At 49.0% G+C, this 14627-nt stretch overlaps 1 protein-coding gene across 16 annotated transcripts in view; it reads left to right on the forward strand.

Moving 5' to 3' along the window:
* Positions 1-408: 408 nt before the first annotated feature.
* Positions 409-14627, forward strand: part of ZNF532 (zinc finger protein 532) — a 34333-nt gene continuing 20114 nt past the window's right edge. For 3 of the 16 annotated variants that reach the window (XM_061478854.1, XM_061478856.1, XM_061478869.1), the window contains exons 1-2: positions 579-1002; positions 10120-12479. In XM_061478854.1, the coding sequence (XP_061334838.1) occupies positions 759-1002; positions 10120-12479 (2604 nt within the window). In that variant the 5' untranslated portion in view covers positions 579-758. The other 13 variants (XM_061478858.1, XM_061478859.1, XM_061478866.1 and 10 more) reach the window with 13 other exon arrangements.

Consider the following 14627-nt stretch of genomic DNA (forward strand, 5'->3'; position numbering starts at 1 on the left):
TGCAGCCGAGGCACCCCCACCCGCACGGCTCCTCAGCCCGGCACAGCCTCTGCCGTTATGTTCACCAGCTCTTAGCCAGGCCGCGCCGCGGGCCGTAGCCGTGCCCGCCCGAGGCGCCGTGCCCGCAGCAGGTGTGTTGGTTTGCATGGGGTCGAGCTTGCATGCGGGGGGGTCCCCGTGCTCCGGCTCCCGCCCCGCCGGCGCGCAGGCCCCGCGCCGCCGACACGCTCTGGGCAGCGGCCTGCCGGGCCTGCTCGGCGCGGGGCCGGGGCCGGGGCGCTGCGAGGGCGGCGGCCGCCGGAGCCCCGCGGCCACCCGAGCGCCGGGGCTGCCGGGGCCGCCGGGGCCAGCGGCCTCGGCGGGGATCGCTCGGCCGTGGCCTCCTGCTCCCCCCTTCCCCCGCCGCCGGAGGGGCCGCGGCCTCCCCTCCCAGGGCATCCCCCGCGCGTGGCGGGTCCGCTCCGCCGGGCCGGGCTCGGCAGCGCCCGCTCGGGTAGGGCCGACCCCGGGCCGGGGAGCAAAGCGGGCCCGGAGCCGGGGGACGGGGACGGGGGGGGACTGTGCGGCCGCCGCCGTCGCGCTAAGGGGAGGGGGCCGCGGTCCGGCAGCGAGGTGCCCGGGGCCACGTTGGGCCGCAGAGGAGGGAGCAGCCCACCCGGGCTGCGGGGCTGAGGGAGGGCCGGCTGCAGCCGCGGTGCGGGGAAGACAAGGCTGAGGCAGCGGAAGAACATGGTCGTTTTCCCCAGAATGGGGTGGGGATGAGGGATGTGGAGAAAGTGCCAGAGCCGAGCTCTCTCCGCAGGGGAAGGGGGGGTGAAGGGTTGTGCCCGAGACCTCTGCTAACAGTTACAGGTGCAGCCCGCAGAGCAGAGGGGCTGCTGGTGTCGCCTGGCGTGGCCGCTGGCTGCGAGGGAGCCGTGCCGAGGAGCCACCGCGGCACATCCCGGGAGGATGGGGCCTGGCGCGTAGGAGGAGGTGGTCACTGGTGGTACCAGTGCCGGGGTGAGTAGCCGAGCAGCAGCGGGGAGCACAAGGGCCGGGGCTGGGGTGACTGCGGGCCTGCAGGAGGAAGGCCCTGGGAGGCAGAGGAGAAGTGGGGAGCGGGCTCGGAGCAGGGCTGCCACGGGCAGAGGTGGGCGCAGAGCCCTGCTCCGGAGGGACCCGGGCGCCGCAGGGAGCCGCGGCCCTGCTGCGGAGCTGCCCCGGGGCGGATGGGAGCGGGCAGCCGGAGCAGGGCCGCAGCCATCTTGCGGGGCGGGAGCGGCGCAGGCTGCAGAGCTCAGCCCCGGCCTCCCGCAGCCGGGCTGGGCAGGGGGCCCCGGCCGGGCGAGGGCTCCGCAGCCTCTGCTGCTCCCCGGGGCCGGCCGCCCGGCAGGGAAGAGAAAGCCCCTGAGCTCAGCAGCCAGCGCGGCGCTGCGAGGAGGGGGCAGCGGGGCTCCTGCGGGCATCTTGCTGCTGCGGAAATGGGTTTCTTGCGGGGAGGGAGGCGCGTGTGTGGGCTCCCCGTGCAGCTGCAGCAGCAGCAGCAGCAGCAGCGCTGTGCACAGCACACAAAATGCCATTCGAGCGGCCCCCGAGGAGCGGGGCGGGCGGGCGGGAGGGGAGCGTGTGCGGCCACCCCGCGGGCACGGGGCAGCGGTGCCGCGGGAGCCGAGCGGGGCTGGCGGGGCTGTGGCCGAGCCCTGCCTGGCGCTGCAGAGAGCTCCCGTGCGGGGTTTGGCTGCGGTCTCTTTGTTAGCTACAGACAGGCACGCACACACGCTCAGCTTTGAGCCGGGTTGTGGGAGGTAAGTGGGGAGGAGAGGAAGGGAGCGTGTGGGGCGGCCGTGGGGCGCAGGGGCCGCGTGTGGGGCGCAGGGCGAGAGGGGCCAGCGCGGCCCCGCCGCCCCAGCAGGAAGAGCCCCGCCATTCCAGGGACTTGCTGGCAACTCCGCGAGGGTTGCCATAGCTTTTTATGTAGGGTGACCAGAACCGGCTGGAACTGGTTTGAGGCAGATCAGCTCCTGAACACAATGCAGTCACTGAGCTACTACAGTGGGATAGCTTCCTCCCTTCATGGCAGCCAAAAGCAGAGGAGCTTGCAGAAAGATACCATCCCAAACCAGTATGTGAATGCACACTTTAGACACACAGCACTGGTATGTGGCTAATAGAGGCATAAAGGGTTCTGTATGTAAATGTACATATTTGCAGTAACTGAGATGACTTTGGCTTTTCGTGCCTTTTTATGCTTAAGGAATGGGCAAGAGCTGAGATTTATGACCCTTATTAAAATACTTGTGCTTTGCAAGGGTGGGACACTGGTTATGCATCTTATTTTAAAGCTGAACTGAATAAACCTGCTTGAATGACTTGTAATTGTAGCGATGTTTGTGACTGAAGAATGCTGTTTGCATGCTCTTTTCTTTACAGGGTGCTGTCTTGTGCTTTGCTGCTTTAGGGGACCTGGGGGGGGGGGGGGGTGTGGTGTGCTGTGCCTTTCTGTAAGGCCAGAAGGAAACCGTGTTGTTGTGGAATTGTGCAGAAGGCATTGCAGAGGGGCTGTAAGGCATACTCGCTTTCCTTTTTGTCTCTTTCTTTCCCTTGTAGGCCTATTGATTGGGGCTGCCTTTAACCCTTTCATATTTGCAGAGGTAATGCGTCTGTGGCAGTCACTGAGCATTGGCTAAAATACCTTTCAAAGGTCAAGGTTCACAAGGTGAGCGGTGCTGTTTGGGTGTGAATGGAACAATAGCATGAAGGTACATGTATGTGCAAAGCGAATCTGGCTCCTGGCTGCACACATCAGCGAGGAGACAATTGTTTAAGTGTTACTAAAGAAATGCTATTAACGTCCTCCAGCTTTAATTGGATTAAAGCTATTATTTGTAAGTCTTACTGATATCTTGGGCTAAATACAGTGTTTTAACTGCAATATCTTGTCTTGTTTGTATAACAATGCGGGGGATAGGGAACAGGCCTCTGAGTGACAATCAGAAATTGCGGAGCACATGGCACTGAACTGGCTGTGCTGTGTTACAGCCCTCAGAATGTGCTCTCTGGTCGTTTAAAGGTTGCTTGTTTGGCCAAATCCGAGTAACCCAATACTGGCTTCTGAATTCAGGTCTTCAGTGTTAAACCTGTGCTTAATATAGCTACATAGAAAAAAATACCCGTATGAAACGAAGAGTATGGCTGGTGTTTCTTAAGCTGTTGTAACCAGGGAGGATTTTGCAGGAGGCAAGTGGAAAGCTGTATTCAGGGGGTTGATGGAGTTCCAGCGGATTATTAGTAGCATGAATTATAACGTTGTGCAGTAATGAAATCAGCCTGGAAGCGGCTGGGCAGTGCAGCAGCTCCTGGGGGTGGCTGCTTTTAACTCAAAGCAATGGGTAATGGAGAGGGTATTTTTTTTCCCCTCTCATCTGAAAAATAGATGTGTACTTAGATTGGAGCCGGCGTTTGGGTCTTGTGGTGGAAGCTGAAGGCTTCGGAGACAGGGAGAGGGGGAGAGGGAAGGGAGCAGTGATGAATCTGGCAAAGGGAAGAACAAAGGCTGTTAGGGCTTACACATTGGAACACTAAACGTTTTGCCTTGGGGATTCTTTTGCTAGAACTGTTGCTTCCTATAACAGGAAATCAGCAGCTCTAGAATCTGAACCAGGATGATTTTTAAGAGACCTCACCAGCCCTGCCTGTGCTGGCTCCAAGCAAGAGAAATATGGAGGCAATCCACTGAAAATGCTCTGCCCTAGTGGGAAACGAGGGTCTTTGCTAAAGCAGACAGGCTTAAAAGCCTTGAGAGGTTGTAGATCTTGGGTAAGTTGTGTGGAGGCTGGCAATAGGCAGGGTGCCTGCACCAGGGAGTGACAATACCAGGGAACCTTTTCCTTTCTGACTGCAGTAGATTACGTAAGGTATTGAGATATTAATTGTGGCAGAGTGAAAATAGCATGCTAATGTTCAGCCTGGAATGATGGTGTGCTGGGGTTTAATGCAGCTGCAGCGGGTTGTTTCTGAGATGTGGTGGGGCAGTAATAGCTTGTGTGGTGGAGCAAAATGCTGCACAGATCACTGTGCTGATTTCTGTGCCACTTGTTCATAAGAGGGATGCAGAGGTTCTATATTTGCCTGTAGACATCTGTGGCAAAATGATGCTTGCAAACCTGAATCCTTGTTGCATGATAGGAACAGTCTCTATTGCTGATGATGATGCATGTTCTTTTCCACATGTCAGCTAAAATTCATGTGCTCCATGAGAGCACCTTTTAGGTTGATTTAGAGTGATTTTTCTTTCTAAGCAGTGTTGAAAGTGTAAGTCCTTGAGATGTGAGAAAATTGATTGGGGTTTTGAGCACGAGCTGTGCCCTCATTCTGAGCAAAGGAGCTTTTGAATTGGAGAGATTTCTGCAGGTTGTAAGATGAGAAACCCGAATAGATGCTGGAGCCTGCAGTGGTGCTGGTGAGTTTCGTTTGTTTAGTCTCATGGTATTTGTAAATGCTCTTCACCAGGAGGTTCTGATTTGCACCGGTTCCAGCAGAAAATGCTGCTTCCTGCTGGAGGGCTGCTCCTCTGCATCAGCAATCATGATCTCTTTTTGCATTGAGCCTTGACTCGGGTAGCTCATCCTGGGAAGAAGGGGGATGATTTATCAAGCTCCAGGGCTCTTTTGAATGAATTAACTAACTTTGCTGTACTTAAAAGTATCAGTGTATATGCATACAGGTTGCTGGGAATGTATGTTTAAAAGGAAAACAAAACACCCTAACGTTTTAGGGCCTGTTTGTTGCTAGTGGTGCAGAGGAGGGCCCTGGCTGACTTGGAGTGCTCTTACCATGACTGTCTGTGGCTGCTTCATGCTGGTTTTGAGCAAGAATAGCCACCCACTTAACCAAAGTCCATTAAAGGAAACAGGCAGGAAGCAAGTGCTCTTTAGAATGTGATTCACATTCGTGTTAAATTGGGAATCTCAGCTTTCCATTCGTTACTGTTGTACATCTGAATTATTCATGCGTTACTGTTCTGCACGTTTTACATACAGAAGTACAAAGTGAAGGCATCTTTATCATTCGTTTTGACTAGATTGCAAAAGGAATGGTTTGGGGATTTACCTGCTTGTCATGAATTCATCTCTGTGTCAGGAAGAATCCAGGAGGTTGCTAGGCCCAAAACCACAACCGGATCTCTTGACAAGTACAGGTCATTTTCATTTGGCCAGCTGTGGATAGAGCGGATCAGTTCAGCCCCATGTGGTGTGGGAAAGGAGATGCCTTGTTCGTATACTGAAATATACCTATTCTTTTTGCCAGCCAAAGGCTGGTAATAGTGAGCTTTGGTCCAGTTGCATGTGGTAGTTCAGTGGTGGTGTGGGAAGAGCAAAGGGACAGGCTTCAGAAGATACCCCTTCCCCTCCCAGCCTGTTTTCTCCTGCCCGAAAAGAACTTGAGATACCCATGTTGCAAAAAACTAAGGAAGTTAAAAAATGGAGGAGTTAAAATACAAAATGAGGCTTCTGAGGAGTCGTGAACTACAAGGAGTCTTATTTTGGCTGTCAAAAACCTCATGGGAGTTCACTTAAGAAAGCAGATTCTCAAAACGTGTCTTTACTTAATGATACCTATTGCAGAGACAGCCTTATAAACCATCACCACTGCTGAGCTTGGTGTAGCTGCTTACCCTGTCCCAGATCCAAGATGTTGTGTCTCCTCGTGGCGTGAGCTGGGGTTGTGCTCTGGATCAGCCGTTGTAGCCCACGGGTTGATGAGCTTCCCCTGGATGGTGCGCTCCAGGAACCCAGTTGGATGTTGTCAGGAGTGGCTGGGAAGGGGAGTGAATGTGAGTGGGTCTGAGTGATGATTGCTGCTTTAAATACTTAACTGTGAGGGTGGTGGAACACAGGAACTGGTTGCCCTGCAAGGTTTTGGGGTCTCCATCTTTGGCAATACTCAACCTGATGTCCTGAGGGTCTTGCTGTGGCTGACCCTGCTTTGAGCAGAGACGCTGGAGTTCAGAGGTCCCTGTTCTCAGGTTCTGTGGAATGCCTCTTGGAAACCTTCTTGGCTTGGAGTTCCCTTTTCTTTCTAAGGCAGATAGATAAGGTGGTTAATGTTGGAATAGCAGATACATTTTAACCATAAAACACCCCGTACGAAGCCAAGATAAGGACTGGCGTGACCGTATTGATCCTTTGGATGGTCAATGAGGCCTTTATCCTACAAAATCAAAATGCTCTCTATTATGAAGGGAATCCCTGTTATTTCTGGAAGCAGGAATCTGAGTTTTGCACCAGTAACCAGCTGTGGGAGCTTTGATAAGGGAAAGGGAACCTGTATGTCATGTTCACATGACAGACATTGCTGATTGTGGTTAAAGTGGCCTCGTGCATATCCTACTGCCTGCTGAGCATTTAAACCACAGCAGGTTGTGATTTGAGATGTGGTTCTCGTTTCCTGAGGGAGGTTTGGGGGTCGCAGTAGCAGATCACTTCTGTCTGTCTTTCACATATGAGCTGTCAAAGTAAATAATCAAGAGTATTAGTCAGTCATCATTACTAATATATCTCAAATAACTAATGAACTGCTCCTAAGCTGTGTATTAGGCTCCTGTTTGCCTAATGCTTGGATATATATTACTGTAATTCTCGTTTAATCACTTAAGTCTTCTCTACCTGATGAGATTTCTTGGCATAACAATACAGAAACTTCATTAAAAACTGCTTTTATGCTGGTTAAGCTGGGATTGCTCCCTCTGTAGGCATTTTGTTCCAGAACGGACACCATGTTACTGAGGAATCCGTACTCGTGTTTGGAAGTGAAGTATTTAGTGGGTTATCAGAATTCAGTCCTGGAATAGTGTGTCTAACTGGGAATTCCCACCAGTGTAACTGTAACAGTTGTTGTCTGTGCTTATACCACGGATAGTAGACACTGAAAAGTGGTGGCTCGGTGATTGTGTTTTCACAGTCCTGAAAAGAACAGTGGGAAATGCCTGTAACAAGTAGCTTCTGTAGGAAAGCAGGACTTGAGAATGGTCTCTGGGACCCCTGATAACAGGACAGAACCTCCTGGATACATGATATCTTACAGGTGTTTTCCTCTTTTTGCTGGATATCAGCCTCTTAAAGTCTTTGAATAATAACAGCCTTAGGCTAAAGGGCCAGGATGTGAAGGTGTAGCATCAAATTCCTGCCCTGCTTGCTGCTGCTGCTGTCAGTAGAGAGTTCTCATGGACTGGGTCTTGTTTTGATGTGATTACCCAAGTGAGTGCTTCCCTGGAATGTGTTACCAGATGAGCTGGAAGAAAAGGGCTGACTGGGAAAAGGCAGGCAGTGGAACAGTGAAAACCTGTGCCGTTTTCTGCATGCTGTTCATGAAGTGTATCCAGAGCCTGCTGGTTTTAGAAACTAAAACTGGAAGCAGTTCTGGTTTGGACAAAGACTTGGGGGTCTTGCACGTTGTTCCTTCACATCTAATTTTGTTGTTCAGACTGAGGAACGTGTCCTTGACTACACACCTTGTGGGCTGTTTCTTGGTTCAGTGCTGAAGATCATCTTAATGGCAGCCCCGTGATGCTGGGTCTTCCACCTCTGTGTGTCTCTGGAGACACTGAGCTTTGCTCTCAGCACTTTTCAAAGCAGTTCCAGCTCCTGGATAATGGCCATTTCCAAGGGAACCAGGAACTTGCCTCATTTCCTGCTCTGGAGCATTTGCAGGCATCATGTTGGCCCAGAGAAGGAATAGGCTAACAGCTTGTCTGGCAGCGAGGGGATGAGCTGATTCTGATCTTGGATAAAAGGTGGAGTTTTATCCCTAAGGGAAGGAGTTACAGAAAGGTTTTCAGAGGAAAAAAAGGGAGGACTGTGGCTTCAGAAGCCCCACTGTGGCAGTTGTGATGGAAACATAGTTTATATACTGCACCTTAACATGATACACTACAACAGTGAGGAAGAGATGAATAAAATGCCCAGGTTAAAACTTCGCTTGCCTGTTTATCAAGACTGGCCATGGCTTTTGTCCATCCTTGTTTAACTTGGGCTGCTCTAAATGTCTGAAGAATAGGACTGATTCTTCATAAAGGCAGCAGTAATTCTGGGTGCCCATGGAGAAGAAACCATTCTATTCTCATGCTCTGTTGGAGCATGGGAGTTGTTCCTTCTGCAGACACCTAAAAGGCAGTTGCAGCTTCACGCTGTATGCTCCCTGAGGATGGATTTATGCTCTCAGCTCTGCAAGCCTCTCAGTTCTTTTGAGATACTTTCCCTTTGTGGAATTAGCCTGAGTTGCTCAGAAAAGGACAAATGTAGCTCCTCTGCCTTGCTCTTACACAGTATTTCATCCAGGTACATGTAAGTGGGCCTTTACTTAATACACTGCTCTTGCTAAATGTTAATTAAACTCCAGTGTATGTAATTAGAGGGAGGTTTAGACTAGGAAGACTTTCTAGTTCTTTTTGAGTGTGTATTATAACTAAAAAGACACCTATGGACAGATGTACAGTCAGTGCAAATAACCAGTACCTCAAACCATGAAACACTGTGTCAGTTAAGGCTTTATGTGGTTTTACATGGATTTGATAGGCTTTGGTCTCTGGAATCTCTTCCATCTAATTCTCATAGGAACTTTCTTTGTGATGTTGCTGTCATTTGTGTATGTGGTTTTGTATTTAGGAGCTAGACAAAGCAACAAAGCCACTAAGTGGGCTGTGAACAATTCTCAAAACCATTATCTATTTATTTGGAGGTACTGTATGAAATGCCTGTGTGTATTCCTGTGTCCTGGAGAAATATTCCTCAGTTGCCTTTCTTGGAGCCCAGAATGACTCCCGGGTCATACATGAATACATTAAGTCTTGCAGATTGGATTAGTTTTCCTTAGCATTGTTGCATCTGAACTCAACAGCCAGTAGTTTCTCTCCAGAGCTCAAGATAACGGGCTGAGAGGAGAAGGATGAAGTACACTGCTGAAGCTGTAGGGTGCATCTCCATTAGCAAGTGGCTTCCAAGACCTTCTGCCGTGGGGCATGTAGCTTCTTGCTTATCTGAGCTAATATGAGGAGCTTGGAGAGCACTGTTGCAGGTAGTCATACCGTGGTTCTTTGATGGCTTATGTTACCCGATACTGAAGGCAGAACGTTGAGCTGTGTAATAAGAATGTTTTCCAGTCCTTTAGGGTGATACCAAGGCAGGAGGACAGACAGGATGCTTCCTAATCTGGACTTTCTAACAGTAACGCTTACTGATTAAGTAACTTTTCACACTGAATACTAGCTCTGGCCTGATAATTACTGAACAAAAAGAACGGGATCTGGACAGTGTTATTTGTGAGGGGAAAGAAAACACTGAAGATCTGATGTTGGTTAACCTAAAAAGAAGTTTGAAGGGAGATAATGGTCTTGGAGTAAAATGCTGTTGCAGAGGGTAGATGACTAGAAGCATATGTAGTTCGTTCAGATTACAGGAAGAAAGATTCACATTATGCAGGAGGAAATGTGTAACAGTGAAAATTGTGAATGACTGCAATAAATAACATTGGAGGCTGTAGAATCTGTTATGGGAGGTCTTTAAAGTAGGTGAGATCTGTCAGGAGGAGTGTGCAGGTACTTCATTGGAGCTGCTGCAGAAAAAGCACTGGGAGCACTGGGAGACACTCCGTAGTTCTTGTAAAGCAATTTAACTTACAGAACAGAGTGCAACAGTCTTAAACTGTTAGTAGAAACATATTTGTTACCATCTTCAGGAAGGCTCATGAGGTTGATAATGCAGATGTTAAGGAAAATCTAGACTTAGGAGGAATTGTGCCTCACGTTATTTTCCTGGAAATCTGGGTATCTTCCTATAGTCATTGTGGCTGTAGACGGGCAGGAGAGGAGGCAGGAAGAAAGTCATTGAAGAGAAATCTGTGCTGGAGTGAAATGACTGGGTTAGAGTCTGTGAAGTCGGGGGCTCACTGTAGCTGTGCTCTAATGATGTGACTGTGCACTGGCACTGAAACACTGTTCTGTGACATAGTTTCTGACACTGTTACTTCAGAAGTGTAATAACACCTTTTTGCGTGGCATATGTGAGCATATGGTGATTTGATGTAGGACTGTGCTATTAGAGCTTCACATACTGAGGTGATGACTTTCTGCTTGTTTTACAGATTTGCTTACAATCAAATACATGACCATGGGGGATATGAAGACCCCAGATTTTGATGACCTTCTTGCAGCCTTTGACATACCAGACATGGTTGATCCAAAAGCAGCTATTGAATCTGGACATGATGACCATGAAAGCCACATCAAACAGAACGCTCACACAGATGAAGATTCTCATGCCCCATCATCGTCTGATGTTGGTGTGAGTGTCATTGTGAAGAACGTGCGCACTATTGATTCTTCCGAAGGGGTGGACAAGGATGGGCACCATTCCACAGGCAATGGCTTGCACAATGGCTTCCTAAGCTCATCAGCTCTTGATAGCTACAGTAAAGATGAAGGGAAGTCACTTAAAGATGATGGGTCAGCTTCTGAGACGACACTCAAGGATTCAGCTTTTAACCAGTTTAGCCCCATATCAAGTGCTGAAGAATTTGATGATGATGAAAAGATTGAGGTGGATGACCCCCCGGATAAAGAGGAGATGCGGGCAAGCTTCAGAGCAAATGTCCTGGCAGGATCTATATCTCAGCAGGAATATGACAAACTAAAGGCACTTGGAGGGGAGAACTTGATTAAATCTGGAATCTCGGTTTCAAGTAGTCTAGATAAAAGTAAAGTTGCTAAACGAGAGGCAGAGACAAACTCCATGAACTTAAGTGTCTATGAGCCTTTTAAAGCTCGCAAACCAGAGGACAAACTGCTAAAAGACAGTTCTGAGAAGCTGCTTGAAAACAGGGTACTTGATGGAAAACTGGGTGCTGAAAAAGGCGAAACAAATCTTGCCAGCATTTCACAGTCCAAAGCAAAGTCATCAGCAAAGCTCTCTTCGTGCATTGCTGCGATTGCAGCACTGAGTGCTAAAAAGGCAGCTACAGATCCCAGTAAAGATTTACAGTCTAATTCGGGAGAATCTTCTCCTCTACCTAAAGACATGAGTGAAAGTCCCCGGGCTGTGGAAAAATCACCTGAATCTCAGAGTCTCATTGATGGTGCTAAAAAGCCGTCCATCAAACCGCCTGACAGTCCCAGAAGCGTGTCCAGCGAGAACAGCAGCAAAGGGTCTCCCTCTTCTCCTGCAGGGTCAACACCAGCAATTCCTAAAGTTCGCATAAAAACCATCAAGACTTCTTCTGGGGAGATCAAGAGGACTGTTACCAGAGTGTTGCCAGAGGTTGATTTGGACTCTGGTAAGAAGTCAGAGCAGACCGCTTCGATGGTAACTTCCATGACATCTCTGCTGTCCTCGCCAACCTCCGCTGCTGTGCTTTCCTCTCCTCCTAGAGCTCCTCTCCAGTCCACAGTCGTTACCAATGCAGTTGCGTCCGCAGAGCTCGCACCGAAACAGGTCACTATCAAACCTGTGGCTACTGCCTTTCTCCCTGTTTCAGCAGTTAAAACAGCAGGTTCTCAAGTGATTAATTTGAAGCTTGCTAACAACACCACAGTGAAAGCCACTGTAATATCTGCTGCCTCGGTGCAGAGTGCCAGCAGCGCCATTATAAAAGCTGCCAATGCCATACAACAGCAGACTGTTGTGGTGCCAGCATCGAGCCTTGCCAGTGCTAAACTTGTGCCAAAGACAGTCCATCTTGCCAACCTTAACCTTCTGCCTCAAGGTGCTCAGACCACCTCTGAACTCCGCCAAGTGCTAACGAAACCTCAGCAGCAGATAAAGCAGGCAATAATTTCTGCAGCAGCCTCACAGCCTTCAAAGAAAGTGTCTCGAGTCCAGGTGGTGTCATCTCTACAAAGTTCTGTTGTGGAAGCGTTCAACAAGGTGCTGAGTAGTGTCAACCCTGTCCCAGTTTACATCCCAAACCTGAGCCCCCCTGCCAGCGCTGGAATAACGTTACCAACGCGAGGTTACAAGTGTCTGGAGTGCGGGGACTCCTTTGCTCTTGAGAAGAGCCTGACCCAGCACTATGACCGGCGGAGCGTGCGGATCGAGGTGACCTGTAACCATTGCACAAAGAACTTAGTTTTCTACAACAAGTGCAGTCTCCTTTCCCATGCCCGTGGCCACAAGGAGAAAGGAGTTGTAATGCAGTGTTCCCACCTCATCTTAAAACCAGTCCCAGCAGATCAGATGATAGCATCTCCTTCAAGCAATACAGCTGCATCCATGCTTCAAAGCCCCGGGGGGGTCAGCACGCACACGGTCACCAAGGTCCAGCCTGGCTTAACGGGGACGGTGATCTCGGCCCCAGCGAGCACGCCTGTCATCCCAGCTATGCCCCTGGACGAAGACCCCTCGAAACTCTGTAGACATAGTCTAAAGTGTTTGGAGTGCAATGAAGTTTTCCAAGATGAGACATCTCTTGCAACTCATTTCCAGCAGGCTGCAGACACAAGTGGACAAGTAGAGTATCATACGTTTACATTCCAATGTTTCACCTCTAAGCCTAGGAGACTTCGGATATGGGTTTACTTTGATTTAGCTGTTATTTATCTGAACCTCCGTGATTAAAATGATAATGAAAACCACCCAACACCCTTGCAAGCACTTACATAGTGAATGTCAACACTGTTTAAGTAAGAGCTTTCTTAGATTTTTTTTTAGGCTCTGAAGTCTGATACTTACCCTGTATAGTTTTGCTGACACTCAGCATTAGCTTTCTTGCAGCTGAACGTTATCATACTGCTCCTTACTAAAGATTTTTGGTGATTTTTTCCTGTGCTTTGGAATGTGAGTATCCTGTGGAATCCACTTAATTGGCACCCTCACTAACAGCCCATCTCTTCAATCTGAGTGATAGATTAAAGTGATTCAGTCTTGATTTGTCTTCGGTTTGTACTGGTTTCATCCACCCCACGGCTGAGCCAGGCACTCCTCTTGCCTCCAGGGACAGTGAATAAATGGCACACAGACTCCTTTGACAGGAGATGCATGCTGTCTCCTCAGGTCCTTCTCCACCAGCAGTGACATGGGGTTCACTGACATGCATCTCTTGCCGTGTGACCATTTGTTTCTTTGTGTTGGCTTTCCTCTTACAGTTACAAATGAGCCAAACTTCCAAACCACCTTAAAATTCTTTACTAATGTCTGTGGCCTAATCTGAAAGAGCTACCTCATTCAATAAACGTTAATACAATCAGTGTGCGATGTATTTTGTAATGCTACAGGAGCTGAGCTTGTTTGTTCAATGATACACTTGGATTTCTGTTGGGGTGTGCCAATTAAATGGGATTCTGGTGTTTCAAAGCATTCACTTGAGCTTGGTGTTGCAGCTTCTTGCTGTGTGGAGGCTGAAGACCTGCAGACATGTTCAGACTGATAGAGACAGGAATGCCCCAGGAGTATTCCTGGAAATTGCACGGCAATTTTAAGTGCTGCAGTCACGGAAAAATCCCCTTGTTATAGGTTATATAGAGGTTCCTGCCAGGATCTGTTCATTAAACTTCAGAGCTATTCTCTGGCCATGAGGCAGTTGCACTGCACCCACCACTACAGCTAGCAGAGAGGTTTAAGTGTGGAAGTAATCTTGACTGTGTGGATTATGTGGCTCTGCCACAGCTCCTTTACTACCTGGGCTCAAATCGCCTGGATTCACAGTGAAATGCCATAGGAGTGAACTTCTGCTTGTAAGATACTCCAGGTGTGCCTACCTGCAGTGAGTTTAGTTAAGCTTTTTGTCGGAAAGAAGTTAGCAGGATGTGTTCTGTCCTTAGGTCTGGCTGCAGCTGTGAACAGCATCTAATGGCTGACTGTGAGTATGTTCTGCAGTAGCTCGTGAGTTACTTAATACTCAGTAACAGGTTTTTAGCTAACTGCTGGTACTTACTGGTCTTAGATTTCTCTTCTGTGATAGGTCAGTTAGGTGTGATACATTCCAGTAGTCTTCACAAAAACTGTTGTTGTTGGTCCTGTAAAATCAAGCAATTAAGAAGGCATTAAGGTATAGCAAGCGGATGAGAGACAGAAATACACTGAGCATAGGTTGGGAGCGTGAAGTAAGGATAAAAAGGAAGTACTGGGGAAGAACAAAGTGATGGACTCACTTCTGTGAGGCTTTTTCTGTAGGAGCAGGTAAACTAAACAGGTTTGTAGAAACCCCCTTTGGCCCTTCCCTGCTGCCTCTGCCTGGTGGTTTTGCCCTGTTGCTATTGCCCCGTTAGGTGCTGTTTGTCCTGGCGACTTACTGCAGCAAAACAACTGAGATTGTCCAAATACAAGTGCAGTTAGGGGGAAAGGTGAGTGTGGGTACACAGGGAACTGCTGGTCAGGGAGGAACTGATGTAGGAACAAGGCCTGAACACTGGCTTCCTAGGCTGTGATTGCCAGGTTTAAATCACAGAACAAAAAAGCCTTGTTGCTGCAAAACACTGGGGTAAAAGAAGCTATTTTCCTCTTGTTCCATTTTCAAAGAACACTTAATAAATGTCGTTTTAAATGTTCCTTATTGAAATATCCTCTTTAGAACTACTTTTCCTAGTCCTTTTCATGCATCAACCAGCAGGTTTCAATTCTGTGGGGTTTTTATGTTGTGTTTCATTACCTACCTTAGCG

Source organism: Pezoporus flaviventris, unplaced genomic scaffold, assembly GCF_033815535.1.
Source record: "Pezoporus flaviventris isolate CSIRO_AGI_PZ_B2104156 unplaced genomic scaffold, CSIRO_AGI_Pfla_v1 ptg000132l, whole genome shotgun sequence".
In the NCBI taxonomy this organism is placed as follows: domain Eukaryota; kingdom Metazoa; phylum Chordata; class Aves; order Psittaciformes; family Psittacidae; genus Pezoporus; species Pezoporus flaviventris.